Source organism: Nerophis lumbriciformis, linkage group LG09 (genome assembly GCF_033978685.3).
Source record: "Nerophis lumbriciformis linkage group LG09, RoL_Nlum_v2.1, whole genome shotgun sequence".
NCBI lineage: Eukaryota > Metazoa > Chordata > Actinopteri > Syngnathiformes > Syngnathidae > Nerophis > Nerophis lumbriciformis.
In genome coordinates, this window is record NC_084556.2 from 47191601 (window position 1) to 47211839 (window position 20239).

The 20239-nt window shown below is 42.4% G+C and overlaps 1 protein-coding gene across 1 annotated transcript; it reads left to right on the forward strand.

The window, feature by feature from the left end:
• Positions 1–254: 254 nt before the first annotated feature.
• pom121 (POM121 transmembrane nucleoporin) lies at positions 255–18845 on the forward strand. The gene is made up of 13 exons (XM_061963049.1): positions 255–856; positions 5689–5895; positions 5988–6137; positions 6563–6643; positions 6709–6883; positions 6960–7048; positions 7145–7224; positions 7295–7416; positions 10604–10703; positions 10795–11040; positions 11119–12513; positions 18097–18189; positions 18257–18845. Exons 1-13 carry the CDS (start codon positions 321–323, stop codon positions 18361–18363), a joined length of 3381 nt encoding a protein of 1126 aa, XP_061819033.1. The 5' UTR covers positions 255–320; the 3' UTR covers positions 18364–18845.
• Positions 18846–20239: the final 1394 nt, after the last annotated feature.

Genomic DNA, 20239 nt, shown 5'->3' on the forward strand with positions numbered 1-20239 from the left:
TCTCCCCTCTTAGCCCCGCCCCCAACCACGCCCCCCCGACCACGCCCCCCCCACACCTCCAGAAATCGGAGGTCTCAAGGTTGGCAAGTATTGACATCATATTGAACCCTATGGGTGGAGTTCATATGTGAGTCCAGGCAGGTGGCCAAATACTTTTGGCGATATAGTTTATATTGACAAGCATTTTTGGCAGGTTATTTTTACTGCGATGTCACGTCCATCCATTGGGGGGCGCTGCTGCACCACATGTGAGGGTGAAGCACGATGGCATCGGCCGCAGAAGGAGTAGCACAGAGCAGCATGATGGGCGCGCTGCCGCCATGTCACCTAGAGACAGAAACTTAGCTTTTCTTTCTGCTTGCGCTTTAGTGTGTCTACTCCTTTATTTCACGCCCTCGTTCCAATACGTTGCTGCCACCTTAGCGCTCTGTGGTGTGTCGTGGCTCCTTTGTGTCGGAACGCCGCTTCCCGCCACATTAGGCCTCAGTCCTCGGGCTGGACTGGTCGCTCTAGCCGGATACCTCCTTCGCTTTTGGGACTGGTGGGTGAGCGACGTGTCGGTGGTGCCGCAGAGGAGGACCAAGCTCGGCGGTGAGGGACGTGGAGCGCAGCGGCCTTTCAGACAGACACGAGCGGGCATTAATGCCGTCTATCGTGGGGAGCACTTGGCGAGTGAGTCGTTTCTGTTCAGTCCCCGGGACTTCCTGATGGGGAGCTACATCGGCAAACCCGAAAGTCCGACTGGCGACTTCGGGAGGCCGAGAGTCATTCGGAACCATCGGGAACAACTGCGGGAGACTTTGTCCAGACCCAACCATGCTGTCTACACCCCCAATAGGAGGCTGTCATTTGCTGGGTATTGTTATCGTTTCTTTTCTTACATTTTTACCAAAATAATGTCCCATATTACTTTCAATTTACATTGTTTTTAATGGTATTTACACTCAACATGGAACAGAGTGCTACAAATGTATTATTATGGTTATGGTTTAAGTTAATTTCAAACATGTATATAGATACAATATGACAAATCACATAATCTACAACTTCTTAAAATGGTAAAAAAAAACGTCTAGCAATTGACAGGGCTGCACAGATTTGAGAAAAAACTTAATTTAAACAATCATCCATCCGTCCATTTCCTACCGCTTGTCCCTTTTGGGGTCGCTGGAGCCCATCTCAGCTACAATCGGGCGGAAGTCGTGGTACACAATCAATCAACCTAAATAAAACAATATATAATTTTTGGAAATAGGAAAAATAACATAAGGGAAGAGTGGATCGTGAGATCGACAGGCGGATTGGTGCGGCGTCTTCAGTAATGCGGATGCTGTATCGATCCGTTGTGGTGAAGAAGGAGCTGAGCCGGAAGGCAAAGTTCTCAATTTACTGATCGATCTATGTTCCCATCCTCACCTAAGGTCATGAGCTTTGGGTTATGACTAGGGATGTCCGATAATGGCTTTTTTGCCGATATTGTCCAACTCTTAATTACTGATACCGATATCAACCGGTACCGATATATACAGTCGTGGAATTAACACATTATTATGCCTAATTTGGACAACCAGGTATGGTGAAGATAAGGTCCTTAAAAAAAAAAAAGATAAATAAATTTAAAAAAAAATCTTGAATAAAAAAGAAAGTAAAACAATATAAAAACAGTTACATAGAAACTAGTAATTAATGAAAATGAGTAAAATTAACTGTTAAACGTTAGTACTATTAGTGGACCAGCAGCACGCACAATCATGTGTGCTTACGGACTGTATCCCTTGCAGACTGTATTGATATATAATGTAGGAACCAGAATATTAATAACAGAAAGAAACAACCCTTTTGTGTGAATGAGTGTAAATGGGCTAGGGAGGTTTTTTGGGTTGGTGCACTAATTGTAAGTGTATCTTGTGTTTTTTATGTTGATTTAATTAAACGGAAAAAAAACGATACCGATAATTTCCGATATTACATTTTAAAGCATTTACATGCCGATATTATCGGACATCTCTAGTTATGACCGAAAGGACAAGATCACGGGTACAAGCGGCCGAAATGAGTTTCCTCCACCGGGTGGCGATGCTCTCCCTTAGAGATAGGGTGAGAAGCTCTGCCTCAAAGTAAAGCCACTGCTCCTCCACATGGAGAGGAGCCAGATGAGGTGGTTCAGGCATCTGGTCAGGATGCCACCCGAACGCCTCCCTCGGGAGGTGTTTAGGGCACGTCCGACCGGTAGGAGGCCACGGGGAAGACCCAGGACACGTTGGGATGACTATGTCTCCCGGCTGGCATGGGAACGCCACGGGATCCCCAGGGAAGAACTGGACGAAGTGGCTGGGGAGAGGAAAGTCTGGGCTTCCCTGCTTGGGCTGCGACCCCCGTGACCCGACCTCTGATAAGTGGAAGAAGGATGGATGGATGGATGAAAAATAACATAGTGTCACATAAGAATTGATGATATAGAGCAGTGGTTCTCAAATGGGGGTACGCGTACCCCTGGGGGTACTTGAAGGTATGCCAAGGGGTACGTGAGATTTTTTTTTAAATATTCTAAAAATAGCAACAATTCAAAAATCCTTTATAAATATATTTATTGAATAATGCTTCAACAAAATAAGAATGTAAGTTCATAAACTCAGTGAAGCACAAGCTCAGGTTTCTCACTAAAATGTCTGTCAAAAAGAACTGTGAAAAGAAATGCAATATTCAGTGTTGACAGCTAGATTGTTTGTGGATATGTTCCATAAATATTGATGTTAAAGATTTCTTTTTTTGTGAAAAAATGTTTAGAATTAAGTTCATGAATCCAGATGGATCTCTATTACAATCCCCAAAGAGGGCACTTTAAGTTGATGATTACTTCTATGTGTAGAAATCTTTATCTATATTTGAATCACTTGTTTATTTTTCAACAAGTTTTTAGTTATTTTTATATCTTTTTTTCCCAAATAGTTCAAGAAAGACCACTACAAATGAGCAATATATAATGCACTGTTATACAATTTGATGAATCAGAAACTGATGACATAGTGCTGTATTTTACTTCTTTATCTCTTTTTTTTCAACCAAAAATGCTTTGCTCTGATTAGGGGGTACTTGAATTAAAAAAATGTTCACAGGTGGTACATCACTGAAAAAAGGTTGAGAACCACTGATATAGAGTAGTGCTGGGCGATATGGAAAAAAATGTATATCACGATATGGATCATTTTATATCACGATAACGATATACCACGATATAGGTATGGTACGCTTTCATTTCTATGAACCGAGGTATGTACCGGTTTAGAGGTCACGGTTCGGTTCATTTTCGGTACAGTAAGAAAACAACAAAATATAAATGTTTTGGTTATTTATTTACCAAATTTGTAAACAATGGCATAACATACATATACACACAGTGTCCATTGCCAGGGTTAATGTGGTCAACATATATAAAATAAAAACTAAATAAGATAAGGCTCAGAATGGTTTCTGAACCAAACCTCTTAGTTTTAAGCGATTCTTTTTTTTTTTTCTTGACAAGACCTCTCTATCATCCAGCTATGGATTTCCGGTGGCTGGTTAAAAAGAATACATACAGAATGCGTTACTTCATCAAAGGTATTGTTTATAGTGATAAACACGTTTCGAAGAACTGAGGTTGGAGAGAATCGAACCCACGTCATGTGACATAAAAGGCATTAGCACGAACAATTACGCTCAAGGTGTGCTGGTAACTGCAACACAAGTTAGCTATTTGATATTCATGACAAAGCGGTAACCGGTTTGGATTACATTTGCCGTCATTCTTTGATTTGAGTGGCTTTTTAAAAACTATTTTTATTCTCCATCCAGATTCCGAACTGACCCCAACAAAAGCCCACATTTTAAATGGTGCATGGTAGGGATGTCCCGATCCGATATTTGGATCGGATCGGCTGCCGATATTTGCCAAAAATTGCGTATCGGCAAGGCATGGGAAAATGCCGATCCAGATCCAGTTTTAAAAAAAACTCCGGTCCGTGTTTTCCAACGCACCAATTTAAATAATACATTCCACTTTTCTGCTGCTCCGTAATTTCCGTTCCGCATTTTCCAGCACACCTTCAACACATCCACAGGTCTGTGGATTCTCACGCAGTTGCTTTTAGCTGCTGGCATTACACGACAGGCTCTTCTCACTCTTTCCTGTGTCTCCCTCTCACAGACAGCAAGTGCACCTTCTTACACACGTCACATACTGTCACGACATACGTCACATACTGTCACGACATACGTCACATACGTATATGCCCTCCCCGAGCAGAGAGGTAGCAGCATGGCTAACGTTAGCTGTGATGCTAGCGCAGCCGTGCGAGCAACGCTCCCTCTAAGGTGCTCGCCTGTGCAATTGCGCACTGTTTAAGCGTCCTCTGCGCATAGCAAATCTATGCCACGCACAAAATCAAATAAAAAAATAAGCGCATAACAATTTTCGACACACGGACACGACAGAGAAAACAGTTTTCGTCATCATTGTTCAAATATTGTGACGTCTGTCGAGACGCTTATCTCCATTCGGTGCCACACGTCCACACCATCAAAATGCAGAGGCAAAAATTTCCACATCAACACAGTATGAAAAAATTAGTGATTTTTTTAGTTGTGATTTCCTTCTCTGCATGAAAGTTTAAAAGTAGCATATATTAATGCAGTATGAAGAAGAATGTTTTAATGTAGACATGCAAGCCTTGAAAGAAAAATTTGAAAATCAAGACTACATTTCCTGCAAATGGGTGCATTTCTACCCTATATTTTAACATTAGATTTATTCTCATATCAAACTCTTTTGGCTGTCTTTTTGACACTTACATCCGGCGCCCCCCTCCACACCCTGGATTATAAATAATGTAAATAATTCAATGTGATTATCTTGTGTGATGACTGTATTATGATGATAGTATATATCTGATAGTATATATCTGTATCATGAATCAATATGGCCTTAAAATATCGCAATATTAAAAAAAAGCCATATCGCCCAGCCCTAGTTCAATGATGCCATTTCTGTTTGTCATGTATAATTTTGTCTATTTTGTGTTTATCCTTGAATAAACAGGTCAGTTTCTTGTTACCAACCATTGTGTATTATTCAAACTCCCCTAATTCAGCTGGCTAGTTGTTATCAAGAGTACTAAAACCATTTTCAACATGATTCTGACAACTAAGTAGGCTAAATAACTTTAAACTTTAATACATGCTCGAATAGGCCAGTATCGGTCAGTATCGGTATCGGTCAGTATCGGTATCGGATCGGAAATGCAAAAACAATATCGGTATCGGATCGGAAGTGCAAAAACCTGGATCGGGACATCCCTAGTGCATGGGCGGTTTATGTGATTTCGAATCTCCCGGCAAAATCAGAACCACATCCCGAAACTGCCTGGCAGTGAGGCTTCACACGTCATCATTTCGGGCTCCTCCCCTACATGAAGCAAGCCTCAATATGCACTTCGCGGAAATGCCCCCTACATTAGTCGAAGCCTCTGCATTTTCCGTCCCATCACTACTAACTAATAAGCTTCTCAAAATCCTACACATACTTTTGTAATATCTGAAAAAACATTTTCTTTTGCATCTCATTGAATTACATGGGTGTACCTAATAAACTGGTAAAGAGAGTGAGTGGACTTTTAATCTGAAGGTGTGTTTTTTTTACTATTTTTGAAGGGAGCCGCCAGGCTCAGCCGGACGCTTCAACATCACCCCCCAGCGTCACTACCCCCTTCAGCAGCCAGGCGCCTCCTCCATGGGCCTTCTGCCTCCCGTCAGTTGGGACGGATTCAGGAAGAAAAGCGTCCTCACCCCTCGAAATTCCCCAGCCGCTCAAAGTCCTGTCACTATGAAGATCGCCCGGCCGGACCACCACAGTCCCAGGTTTCCTTTCACACACAACATACGAAATATATCATGGGGAATGAGGATTTTGTTACTAGAGACGTAACCATGATTGGAATCTCCCTGTCTAGTTTGAACCACCTGAGTTGCGCCGGGGTCCCCATGGACCCTGTTGACCCTTGCTCCCGGGAGAGTGTCCTCAAGGTGTTGAAGGATAGCCGCAAGAGAGAGGTTGAAGATGAGGACAGGAGCTTCACCAATGAGCAGAAGAGCAAAAGAAGGTAAAGAAAATGGCAGAACTGCAGTAAAGTAAAGCTTTTTAAACCTATAACATTGAACCTGCAGCTGGCAATGGAATTTGAAATACAGGTCATTACTGTAATCGTGACTATCGTCAACATATTGTAATGGGGGTTCGCTTGTGGAAGTCTGTCTGACAGAGCGAGACAGAAAAACACGCAACGGCAGTGCCTTCAAGGTTTATTGGCGCTCTGTACTTCTCCCTACGTCCGTGTACACAGCGGCGTTTTAAAAAGTCATAAATTTTACTTTTTGAAACCGATACCGAAAATTTCTGATATTACATTTTAAAGCATTTATTGGCTAATAATATTGGCAGTCCGATATTATCGGACATCCCTACACTGGACGATTCCCATCCCTTGGCATCCCTGATTTATTCTGCTTGTTTTGAATCCGTTCCCAGGCGTAACAACAGTGGAGGAAGCGCACACTCCGCTTTTGAGCCTCTTTTGCCCAACGGAGCGCCGTCACAACTGGTCCCTAAGTGAGTCTAAACTTTGCTGTCCATTGGTGTTTATAGTACTAGCTTCCCTCTGTTTATTCTTTTAGACCAGGAAGCCTAAAAAGAGTGATGACCTCAGTGGCGGAAGAGTCCCTAATGAAGAGGTCTCGCACGTCCTCCATAAGCTCTGCCAGCGGAGTCCACGCCCCCAGAGGGACCCCTGGATCCAAGAGGAACCCCATCCACAGCTCCTACAGCTCGTCACTGGGGGGATTCGTGCAGGTAACCTACACCTTCTACGCGTCACCGTTGTTTAAGTGGCTGCAAGAAGATGATTAGACTTTTTTTCTCCTGACAGTTGTCGAAGCCATCAGCGCCAAGCTCTCCTATGTCCAGCCTGGGCTCTTCTCGCGCCCAGACACCAGAAGCAGCCTCAAAGAGACCGAGGTGTGTTTTTACGATGGTCTTATTTCTCCCCGTCAGTCCTGGATTCACATAAATGTTAATGTTGCTGGTTGTATCGTGTTGGTTCTCTTTTACCAGAAGCGATGACGGTCTTTCTCCAAGCTCGGCGTCCTCGGTGATGTCCAATAAGACGGCCTCGGAAAAAGCGCCTGAGACTTGTGAGTGTGACGCTGCAGTCTTGTAGTCTGAAAGGAGGACGTCATGTACTCATGTCGCAATGCATTTCAGCCAAGCACACCCCAGTCGCCATAGTCCCAGTTACGACCTCAATGGACTACACTGGGAGTGGCGGGAACAGAAAACGCAAGATCCCGCTTGTGTCCGCCAACCGGGACGACCACATCTCGCTGGTAAGGAGAAAATATATCTACTGTGGAACCTCCAATGTTGTGATTTTAAAAGAAGCATTTTTGCCCATCATTCACAATCCTTTTGTGAGAAAAGAACACATGTCTTTCCCTTTTCGTTGAATTCTAAATATTCAAAATCTGCTTGTACTAGGCGCATAACAATTTATTAGCCTTTATTTAACCAGGTAAAATCCCATTGATATCAAAGATCTCTTTTCCAAGGGAGACCTGGCCAACAATGTAGGTAATGAGGTTAAACTATTTTGTGTAATAACACCTATAATACACAAACAATGTTTTGTTTACATGCTGTGACCTGCATATTAACCAAGCTATAGCAACATTGTTATTGGAGATCTCAGGCCATTCAATCAATCGCAACTGGACTGTTTGGTTTGTCTTAGAAGTTGTTTCGCCTCTCTTCCGAGTAGGCTTCATAATTTCATGCTCATAGACTTAGATTGGTCAGAGGTAGTCTTAGACTTAGATTGGTCAGATCTAGTGATGTCCCGATCCGATATTTGGATCGGATCGGCCGCCGATATTTGCCAAAAAATGCGTATTGGCAAGGTATGGGAAAATGCCGATCCAAATCCAGTTTTTAAAAAAGTCCGGTCCGTGTTTTCCAACGCACCTATTTAAATAATACATTCCACTTTTCTGCTGCTCCCTAATTTCCGTTCCGCATTTTCTAGCACACCTTCAACACATCCACAGGTCTGTGGATTCTCACGCAGTTGCTTTTAGCTGCTGGCATTACACGACAGGCTCTTCTCACTCTTTCCTGTGTCTCCTTCTCACAGACAGCGAGCACACCTTCTTACACGCGTCACATACTGTCACGTCATACGTCACATACTGTCACGTCATACGTCACGTACGTATACGCCCTCCCCAAGCAGGTAGCAGCATGGCTAACGTTAGCTGTGATGCTAGCGCAGCCGTGCGAGCAGCGCTCCCTCTAAGGTGCGTGCCTGTGCAATTGCGCACGGCAAATCTATGCCACGCACAAAATCAAATAAAAAAATAAGCGCATAACAATTTTCGACACACGGACACGACAGAGAAAACAGTTTACGTCATCATTGTTCAAATATTGTAACGTCTGTCGAGACGCTTATCTCCATTCGGTGCCACACGTCCACACCATCAAAATGCAGAGGCAAACATTTCCACATCAACAACGTATGAAAAAAAAAGTGATTTTTTTAGTTGTGATTTCCTTCTCTGCATGAAAGTTTAAAAGTAGCATATATTAATGCAGTTTGAAGAAGAATGTTTTAATGTAGACACATAGAATCATCATACTGCTGTGATTATATGCATCAAGTTATTCATTCATTCAAGGCTAACGCAAAATATCCACATATATATGGTGTATCGTGACATGGCCTTAAAATATCGCAATATTAAAAAAAGGCCATATCGCCCAGCCCTAGTTCAATGATGCCATTTCTGTTTGTCATGTATAATTTTGTCTATTTTGTGTTTATTCTTGAATAAACAGGTCAGTTTCTTGTTACCAACCATTGTGTGTTATTCAAACTCCCCTAATTCAGCTGGCTAGTTGTTATCAAGAGTACTAAAACCCTTTTCAACATGATTCTGACAACTAAGTAGGCTAAATTCTGTTCAGAATCAGTACTCGATACAACTCCATTCTTGCAATGTATTGATGGCTTCCGCAGAGCATTCAGTCATGTTTTTCGCGGAAATTAAGGCCTTAAACAGCTTAAAATAGCATTTAATACGATGTCCAGAGGCAGTAAAAAACCATACAACTGTAGGCCTGGGCTGATAATAATTCAATGAATGCTAATTGTCACTAGTCGTGACTTGCTAGTGAGAAGCACTACTAAGTAACAAACGTTAGGAGGGAAAAAGATTGTAAAGCCTGTGTGGAAATATTTCATCCTAAAACTAAATGAGCAACATGAGCCCATCAGCATGGTCGAACGAGGAACTATGCATTGGCTACAAAAAAGACATTTGGCCACACTTAATGTAAACTTTTCAACTACTCAGCATTATTATTGTCAAATGCTTATTATCATTGTCAAAAACTTACAATTAGACACCATTAAGCAATGTTCAAATGTAAAAGTGCCATAGGTGCTGTTGTAAATGATATTTTAAAAATTATATTCAGTATGTACATAAAACAATTGATAAAATACACCATAAACCTTTGCTGTATCCTCCAAACCAGGGGTCCCCAAACTACGGCCCGCCAGCGTCCAAAATCCGGCTCGCGGGGAGGCCCAAGTAAAAAAAAACAAAAAAAAAACATTTATTTTAATTTTATTTTTATTTTTTAAATCTGTCCTTTCTAATCAATTTTCTACCGCTTGTTTCTCTCGGCCGCTCAGGCAAATCATATTGTCAAAAATTGTGTATGTATATATATATATATATATATATATATATATATATATATATACACACACACACACACACACACACACACCGTATTTTTCGGAGTATAAGTCGCACCGGAGTATAAGTCGCACCTGCCAAAAACGCATTATAAAGAAGGAAAAAAACATATATAAGTCGCACTGGAGCCCAGCCAAACTATGAAAAAAACTGCGACTTATTGTCCGAAAAATACGGTATATATATATATATATATATATATATATAAACCCAACGCGGCCCCCCGAGTCTGTGAGTTATTTTTGCATTAATATGACACTAATTATGAATATTCACTATTTGGGAGAAATGTTATTTGGAAATAATTTTCCCTCAGAAACGGCACAAAAAATAGTTTTTGCATTTTATTTTAGTGAATGGAGTGTGCCTTTTATTGTGAAGGCCACTCAACTGAATGTTTCTGTGTGTGTCTGACATCTTTACTAACGAGCGGTAATGCCTTTCAATACAATGTAATTGTTTGACATGCACTTTTTTTAAATTTTTTTTTTTACACACACTAATTGTCATTCAAGTGTAAAAAAAAATACAAATAAATTAACCACTCTAAAATGAAGCTGAATTCAAGTGAAACGATGGTGAATATATTTCTTAAGAAGAGGGCACTTTTGAGTAATAAGAAAGACTTGGTGAGTTGTCGATGTAAACGGGTTCCACTGCACTTTTCTACGGTTATCATTGCACTTTTCACCTTGCCATCACACAAAAGCCTCCGTATTCTCCTCTTTGACTCTCCATGATTGTGTTGCAGCCTCCACCACCCGAGCTGGGCTACACGATCACTGTCAAGGATCTGGATGATGAGAAGAAAGATGCCATCAGTAAGATCCAGAAGGTCCTGGAGACACCTGGTGAGTTGGTACAGATATGAAGATAAGACTGACGTGCACCGTTTTGTGACCTTTTCAACCCCTGCCTAAACTCTGACTTGTGACTCTCAAGCTCCCGAACCCGAAAAGTCCACCTCTCCTCTGACCTCCACCACGCCTGCCTCGTCGAGCACCACTGCTCCCGCCAGCACCGCCCTCACCCTGAGCAGCCTTCTGGCCGCCCCTCTGCCCATAACCTCCAGCTCGGCCCCGCCCGTCATCAACCTGGATCCCAGCCCGTCACCTGTGGCCCCCAATCCCCTGCTGGAGGCCCTGAAGATGAAGAGTCCCGCAAGCTCTGCGGCCAGCACCACCACAGGTAGGCCCATCGTCTCAGGAATTTATTTGTGGGTGTGTCCATAATTTTCTCTTCATTTTGGCCTCCTTGTGTGCACAGTGTCTGCATTGACCACGTTGGCACTTCCCAAGATGTCCACTGTAACGGACGCCCCAAAGCCGCCGCCTGCCTCACAGTCCCAGGCCGCCTTGGCAGGTGTGGGCCAGCCCTCCGCTTTCACTCAGGTTTTGGCCCCGGTTTCCAAGCCTGCCAGCAGCAGCGCTCCATCGTTAGCTGGAACCAGCTTGTTTGGACTGTCTGGTCAGATCAGCAGCAGCCCCGCCGTGTCCACCACCTCCAACCCCGCCCCCGCCGCCGCCATGAGCAGCCCGGTGTCGCTCAGTCACTCCAACCCTCTGCTCGCCTCAGGGTTCAAACCCATCTTTGCTCCCACCAACGCTTCCTCCAACCCATCGACCATGTCAGCCCCAGAAAGCAAGCCTCTTGCCCAGAACTTCAAGCCCATCTTTGCCAGCAGCGCCACCGCAGGACTTGGCTTTGCCCCGCCCCCATACACGGCTTCCATTGCAACATCTGCCACCGTTTCTTTGACTTCTTCAATATTTGGTGCGTCAGCGAGTAGCACAACTGTTACATCATCACTTTCCACTGGAACAATCTCTTCCGCCTCCACCACCAATCCTGCAGTCCAGCCCGCTATAAAGTCCATGTTTGACACCTGGGCAGCACCAGCTTCAACTGGCACCAGTACGTCTTCAGCACCAGTGTTTGTTCCTGCTGCTGGTAACACCCTCCAGTTTGGAGCCGTAGCCACCACCGCTGCTGCCGCCCCTCCGGCTACCACGGCATCCAACACCTTTACATTTGGCGCCGCGCAGCCGCCGCAGCCCCAAGCCGCCAACCAGAAGGTGTTTGCTTTTGGTCAGACAGCTGTCAGTCAGAACGCGACGCAACCAACTTTCGGAAGTTTCGCCATGGCCAATGCTGCCCCTGCTGCTGCCGCCACAACTAATGCTCCCGCCACTTCTTTGGCACAGTCTGCGTTTACATTTGGTAAGCCGTCGTTTGAAGCGCCAGCCTCGCAGTCCACCTTCAGCTCCACAGCACCCACCGCACCAAAGCCCTTTACGTTTGGAGGTAGCGTAGCAACACCTGCGCCCAACCCCACCCCGTCGGGTTTCCCCTTCGGGGGAGCCGCCGCCGCTACCACGGCACCATCCAGCTTTGTGACGCCAACTAAGCCGGCGTTCGGAGGCGGCTCTGCCGCCTTTGCTTTTGGCGCCACCAGCACGCCCTCTGCAGCGCCAAGCTTCGGACAAGCTGCCCAGACGCAGGGCGCATCGCTCGGCACGGCCTTTGCGTTTGGTGCCACCGCTCCTCAGCAGACACCCTCAGGCCCCGTGCAGCCTGCATCTGGCGGGTTTAACTTTGGCGCCGCTATATCGCAACCCCAGATGGGAGGCTTCAACTTTGGGGCTGACAAACCTGCTTTTGGTAAGGTTTTTTTTAATGCTACTCCTTGCTTCTGTGATTGTATTCTTATGAAGATTTCTTTCATACAAAACACATCTATACTTTGGTTTGGTATTAAACTTATAGCCTTACATTATTTACCTTAATTACACGTTTTCTGTGTAAATTCTGCACATTTACAATTTCTCATCTGCTCGCATGAATGAAATGACAATAATACATTATTTTATTATTTTAATTTAAATGATAAATAAATGATAAATGGGTTAAACTTGTATAGCGCTTTTTCTACCTTCAAGGTACTCAAAGCGCTTTGACACTATTTCCACATTCACCCATTCACACACACATTCACACACTGATGGCGGGAGCTGCCATGCAAGGCGCTAACCAGCAGCCATCAGGAGCAAGGGGTGAAGTGTATTGCCCAAGGACACAACGGACGTGACTAGGGTGGTAGAAGGTGGGGATTGAACCCCAGTAACCAGCAACACTCCGATTGCTGGCACGGCCACTCTACCAACTTCACCACGCCGTCCCCAAATTTACAATTATTTATCATTTCTATGATGACAGTGTGTGAAATTTACCAGTGTATTGATTGCAACATACTCCATGGTTTTTACTATATGTATCTGATTGTGGCACGTTGCCACGGCTGAATTGAAGCCGCCACACCTTTTTAAAAATTAGGATTTTTCTTCTTCTTCAAATTAAAGTAACATATTGTATGAATGGTAGGGGTGTAACGGTACACAAAAATTTCGGTTCGGTACGTACCTCGGTTTAGAGGTCACGGTTCGGTTCATTTTCGGTACAGTCAGAAAACAACAAAATATAAATTTTGGGGTTATTTATTTACCAAATTTGCAAAATCTTCCACCAAAAATATTTTTCTTAGTGGAATATTTGATGTGAAGTAATCGGAACATTGGATAGGTCAATCATTCATAATAACATTGATTTTGGTTCAATATTATGTTTTGCGCAATGACAGTTTGAAAGAAAGAAAAACAGCTTTGTTTTATTAGTCAACATTGCAACTTTTTCTAAATTACATTTAACCTTTAAGATTTTTTATTTCACTTTTGTTATGTTTTTGTTTATTTTAATAGTATTTTTAGAATGTGACGTGGGCCTTTAAAACATTAGCTGCGGGCTGCAAATGGCCTCCGGGGCACACTTTTGACACCCCTGCTATAGATAATAAAAAATTAAATCTGATAAATCTATGGATAAAAAGCAGAGCCTGGCGACGCATGCGCGTTTATCATAACTCTCTCGCTCTCTCTGTCTCTGCCCCTCCCTCACCAATGCTGCTGCGCGCACAATTTGTTTTGTTTTCAACCCCTTCTTAACCCTGAACGTACATTGAAAATAGACGCAACCCTAACTCAAAATGCCGGACATTTGAGGCATTTAAGAAACACCGCCCTGACAGCTCTGCAAAAGAGGACATGTCCGGTGAAAAGAGGACGTACGGTCAGTCTATCGTAGCCCGTTAGCTGCTAGCATGCTGTGTGTTGTGCCTCGGTGTGCATTGTTTACACAACGTGGGCTGCGCTACTTAATATGTCCGTGTGGAAAGTCGTTCAGTACACCTCCCAACCGAACCGGAACACCCGAACCGAAACGGTTCAATACAAATACACGTACCGTTACACCCCTAATGAATGGATATATAGCATATATTATTCAAGCACGATTGACGAGTAATGCGCAGAAAATGTGGCCACTGAAAAACTTTGATCATCCGTAAGCAGTTGCCAGTGTTTTTCATATTGTCCTCGCCAGTTCCAGATCATATATGGCTGTCAACGCGTCCCAACTTGTTGGATTATATCACCAGCCGTCTTCTGTTCGGATTAGAGGCCAGATTTATGATCTACAATAAACTAACAGGGAGCATTGAAACGAGGAAGCAGCTGATCAGTCGATGATGTAAACATCGTCCCACAGGACGTGATCACGGCGCCGCTATGAATAGTTTGTCTGCATTAGCGCTTATAATATAAATATCACTAATACCTGGTTAATATTCAAGTCATGATTAGTTAAATGGAGTACTGTTGCTGCTTTTTGAATGGTTATTTATTGGATTTTATGGGCGGAATAGTGGCGCTCCCATCGGCCCTGCTGTAAGCAGACTTTTATTTACGTTTATTTAATATGTAGAATGCGTTGGAAAATGCATCTGTCGTCATGTCTTTCATAATGATTGTGAACAATAGGCAAAAGTCTAAAAAAAATGGGCATAGTGTCCCCTTACGCCGGCCTACCTGGTCGGTCTAGGGTTCATGTGCCCAGTTGTTATCCCCCTTTCCCTCAAAATAAATAAATATACAGTATATACCGTATTTTCCGCACTATAAGGCGCACCGGATTATAAGGCGCACCTTCAATGAATGGCCTATTTTAAAACTTTGTTCATATATAAGGCGCACCGCATTATAAGGCGCATAGAATAGACGCTACAGTAGAGGCTGGGGTTACGTTATGCATCCATTAGATGGAGCTGTGCTAAAGGGAATGCCAACAAAACAGTCAGGTCAGTCAAACTTTATTAATAGATTACAAACCAGCGTTCTGACAACTCCGTTCACTCCCAAAATGAATAAACAGCTGTTTTATTATTTTCCCCGAGGTAAAGTCAATGACGTGGTATTTCGTTTATCTTTTAACAACAGCAAGGTATAACATGTAGTGCAACATTTATACCACATAGTGGAGGGGAACTTTTCCTCGATTCAATAAACACGTAAAAAACAGTCTGATACTGTTACGGTAAATCAAACGTTAGTGCAATCACAATAGAGTAACACTCGAAATAGTGCAAAGCAATAATAGTATATCAATAACTCAATGTTGCTCAAACGTTAATGTCACACAACACAACACACAAAATAATGTAATGTAAAGCTCACTTTATTAAGTTACTCCTCATCCACGTATCCCTCGAATTCTTCTTCTTCAGTGTCCGAATTAAACAGTTGGGCGAATACGGCATTCAACATCCTACGTCTCGTCGAAGTCGTCATTAATGGAGTCAGTGTCGCTGCTGTTGTCTAGCAGTTCAGTGACAATTCCTGCCTTCCTGAAAGCTCGGACCACAGATGAGACTGATATATCAGCCCAGGCATTTACGATCTACTGGCAGAACGTGTGTTCGCCTTCTGTCATCCACTGTTCCCATCCACTGTTTGGGGTCCTTACATAAACACACAAATGGAAATGAAACGCCACGCCTCGCGCAGTCATATATCCCAGCATGCACCGCGCGCTTCTTCTTCTACGGGGGAAAATGAAGTTGGCGGCTGCTTACCGTAGTTGCGAGACCTCAATATTGGTCCATATATAAGGCGCACCGGATTATAAGGCGCACTGTCAGCTTTTGAGAAAATTGGAGGTTTTTAGGTGCGCCTTATAGTGCGGAAAATACGGTACATATACACACACAAGTACATGATATACAAAAAAATCAAATGTCAATAAATTCAAGTAGACCAGGGGTCACCAACGCGGTGGCCGCGGGCACCAGGTAGCCCGTAAGGACCAGATGAATCGCCCGCTGGCCTGTTCTAAAAATAGCTCAAATAGCAGCACTTACCAGTGAGCTGCCTCTATTTTTTAAATTGGATTTATTTACTAGCAAGCTGGTCTCGCTTTGCTCAACATTTTTAATTCTAAGAGAGACAAAACTCAAATAGAATTTGAAAATCCAAGAAAATATTTTAAAGACTTGGTCTTCACTAACTGACAAAGAAACAGATAACAGATTTGGTGTCCAGTTCAAAGTGTGACATGATTCATTTAAAAATTTGAGAGTTGACTTTTGTATTATACATGAGTTATTATTTGTACAAACATGGTGCAAAGTAATTCATGATTTGTTAAAAAAATGTCAGTGGCTAGCTAGTTAAAATTGGATATTGTGATTTCACAAGACTGTCTTAGAAGTGATCATTTGAAAATGTTCAATTTGAAAAATGTGCACTTAGAGAAAATATAAAAATAAAGTGTTGCATATTGATATTTATCTGTTTCTATATATATTTATTGTGAGAAATCATTAAGATGATCAGTGTTTCCACAAAGATAAATATAATTAATTATTAATAATAACAGAGTTAAAGGTAAATTGAGCAAATTGGCTATTTCTGGCAATTTATTTAAGTGTGTATCAAACTGGTAGCCCCTGCGATGAGGTGGAGACTTGTCTAGGGTGTACCCCGCCTTCCGCCCGATTGTAGCTGAGATAGGCTCCAGCGCCCCCCGCGTTCCCAAAGGGAATAAGCGGTAGAAAATGGATGGATGGAAACTGGTAGCCCTTCGCATTAATCAGTACCCAAGAAGTAGCTCTTGGTTTCAAAAAGGTTGGTGACCCCTGAAGTAGACTGTATCATATAGCGTTTGACCTAACTTGTAGTAAACTTTATTAAAGTTGTGTATAAACGAATATATAAAATGGCATGCAATTTTCATTCCATTATTGTTGACAGCAGCGACTTATGTTCAACGTTTACAAAAAAGTAAACAAATTCACGTGTGTCAGCCAGGAATCAAAATAAACATTCACAATACAGCACATAAACAACATTGACAGGTCTAGAACTGCTTAGTTTGGAGGGTAAACGATCAACTAATTTAGCACTCCATTTACACTATGAAATTAACCTACCTAAAGAATTTATATATATTTTTAAATGTTAGCATGTTAACATTAGCATGCATCAAGTACCAAGATGTGACTGAGGTGTATACCTACAAAATAAATGCAAAAATAAAAAGCTAGCGTACTAACAATGGCATGCCTACAGTTAGCATTAGTGAAATACCAAAATATATTGCACCGAGGTGTGTACCTGTTAAATTAGTTTAAAAAAAAATGCTAGCATGCTAATGTTGGCATGCTAAAATGCTAACTGTGACATGCGTCAAGTATCTCAAATTATATTACTCTGAGGGGTGTACCTGAAAAATGTGTTTTAAAATGTTAGCATGCATCAAGTACCAAAATATGACTGAGGTGTACAGCTACAAAATTTAAAAAAGCCAGCATACTAACTAGGGCTGCAACTAACAACTAATTTGATAATCGATTAATCTGTCGATTATTACTTCGATTAATCGATTAATAATCGGATAAAAGAGACAAACTACATTTCTATCCTTTCCAGTATTTTATTGAAGAAGAAAAAACAGCATACTGGCACCATACTTATTTTGATTATTGTTTCTCAGCTGTTTGTACATGTTGCCGTTTATAAATAAAGGTTTATAAAAAAAAATTAAATAAATAAAAAGTAGCCTCTGCGCATAGATCCAACAAATCGATGACTAAATTAATCGCCAACTATTTTTATAATCGATTTTGATCGATTTAATCGATTAGTTGTTGCAGCCCTAATACTAACATTAGCATGCTAACAGGTGTCATTCGTCAGGTAACAAAATATTTGACGCTGAGGTATAACCTGCAAAATTAGCAAAAAAAGCTATGCTAACGATAGTTAAAAAATGTGCGACGGGCCCCTGCAAAGCTGTAAATGAGGAGAAACTCCTTGTCAATGTTTTTAAACTCTTGAATCTTTGGTCTTCTCACAGGAACATCCACGCCATCTTTTGGCCAGAGCGCCGCCGCAGTTCCCTTCGGAAGCCCCGGAACACCGCTGCAGGGTTTCAACGCCGCTCCTTTCGGTAGGCCGCGACGACACCTTCATGCCCCGAACCAGGACATACCCTAACTCGTGTGTTTGCCTGTCAGGTTCCCCTGCGGCTCCTTCCTTCTCCATCGGGGCCGGCTCCAAGCCCAGCGGGACGCGGCAGAGGCTGCAGGCGCGCAGGCAACACAACAGGAAGAACATGAAGTGACCTTTTTAAGAGGACTGCGAGTCACCGCTGTGAGTTTTTTTTTATCGACGTTACGTTCCAAGCCACACTTTTTTTTCTTTGACGGTCAAGAACACTTTCCTGGGTGCGGCCTGACGACACGACGAGAGTCTAACAAAAGTCTTATCCAGGTGTTGAAAAGGCTTCAAACTGTTTATTTTTTTACGCTGGGACTGATTTGTACATTGAAGGGATGTTTGCGAGCGACAATGGAGGACGACTGTTTTTGCAAATTTAGATTATTTTTTTAATTAGCTGCCTGCCTCGTGTAAATTAACCGATTTTTGATTGCCAAGCAGAGATAATGTTTGTGATCTTCTTTCTTAACTGCAAACATTCCCGCTTCTTTTTCGTGTGTTTTTTTAAAGAGCTGCCATTAGCAGGTCAAAGAACCATTTCCAAAGATGGCAACACGTTGACTAATTGAATTGCGACAAGAACTTTTCATTAAAATTCAAAAAGTTGCAGTGATCTTTCTTGTTGTCAGACTACCTCCATTGAATCCCTAACCCTACAGGTTTTTGTCATTTTACGTCAAAATCAGCGACAATGATTCAGATTTTCAGAACAAATGGTGTCCTCAGTCAAAACATGTGATGCAGCGCCCATTGCTTTATGTTACTGTAATAAAATGGATGGATGTACACAAACAAACTGATTATTTTACTCTTGTGCTCCACCAACGTATCAACATTTTTAAGTAATAAACTCCCCCCCCACACACATAATTAGGAGTGTGAATTTTTGGGCACTTAACCCATACTTGCCAACACTCCCGGATTTTCCGGGAGACTCCCGAAATTCAGCGCCTCTCCCAAAAACCTCCCGGGACAAATTTTCTCCCGAAAATCTCCCGAAATTCAGGCGGAGCTGGAGGGGGCGTGGCCTCCAGCTCCGGACCTGAGTGACGTGATGACAGCCTGTTCTCACGTCCGCTTTCCCACCATATAAACAGCTAATGATCGAGGGCGAGTTCTTGGTTTCTTATGTGTGTTTATTGTTAGGCAGTTTCATTAACGTCCTCCCAGCGCGGTAACAACACACAACAACAGCAGTCAAGTTTTCGTCCCCCGTAAAGCAGTTCGTCTGTCGTAAACAGCAATGTTGTGACACTTTTAAACAGGACAATACTGCCATCTACTGTACATGCATATGTGACCCACCCATAATGTGTCACATTTTTGTGTTGATTTATTTATTTTATTTTGTGGTTTGAATTCGTTTTTGGAGCTGTCATTACAGATTTATCAGTATTCACATTGGTCAGTAGGGGGCAGTAGGACGTTTCTTCCCAATTGAATGCTATCACCTGCAGACCGGAAGTGTCCTGTCATTCTGATGAGCGCGACCAGTCTGTGAACAATTGAAACGTCCTGTGTGCTTTTTCCTCCTGTATAACAGGTTAGTTTTGGTGAATCAACTCACTGAATAATATCCATGTGATCTTTATAAGTTTAAGTACACATTCTGATGGTGGAGCCTAACTCTAAAGTGTTTGTGAGTTGTAGTTTGTATTTGTGAATGAATCCAGTGCACAGCTGCAGTAATCAATACAAAAAGGCGACGTGAGTGCGCAATGTTTATATAGGAACTTCTGATCCTAATTCAGACTCCCAAATTAGAGCTCCCGTTTTCTTATTGATTTTATAATGTATATTTGTATAATGTGTGTGTTCTGAAATAGTGACAGAGAATAGAACAAGGATGGACAATTCAACCCTTAACTCAACAATGAGTAGATGAGTGTTATGTGTGTGTAAATGTGTAAATAAATGAACACTGAAATTCAAGTATTTATTTTATTTATATATATATATGTATACATATATATATATAAATGATAAATGGGTTGTACTTG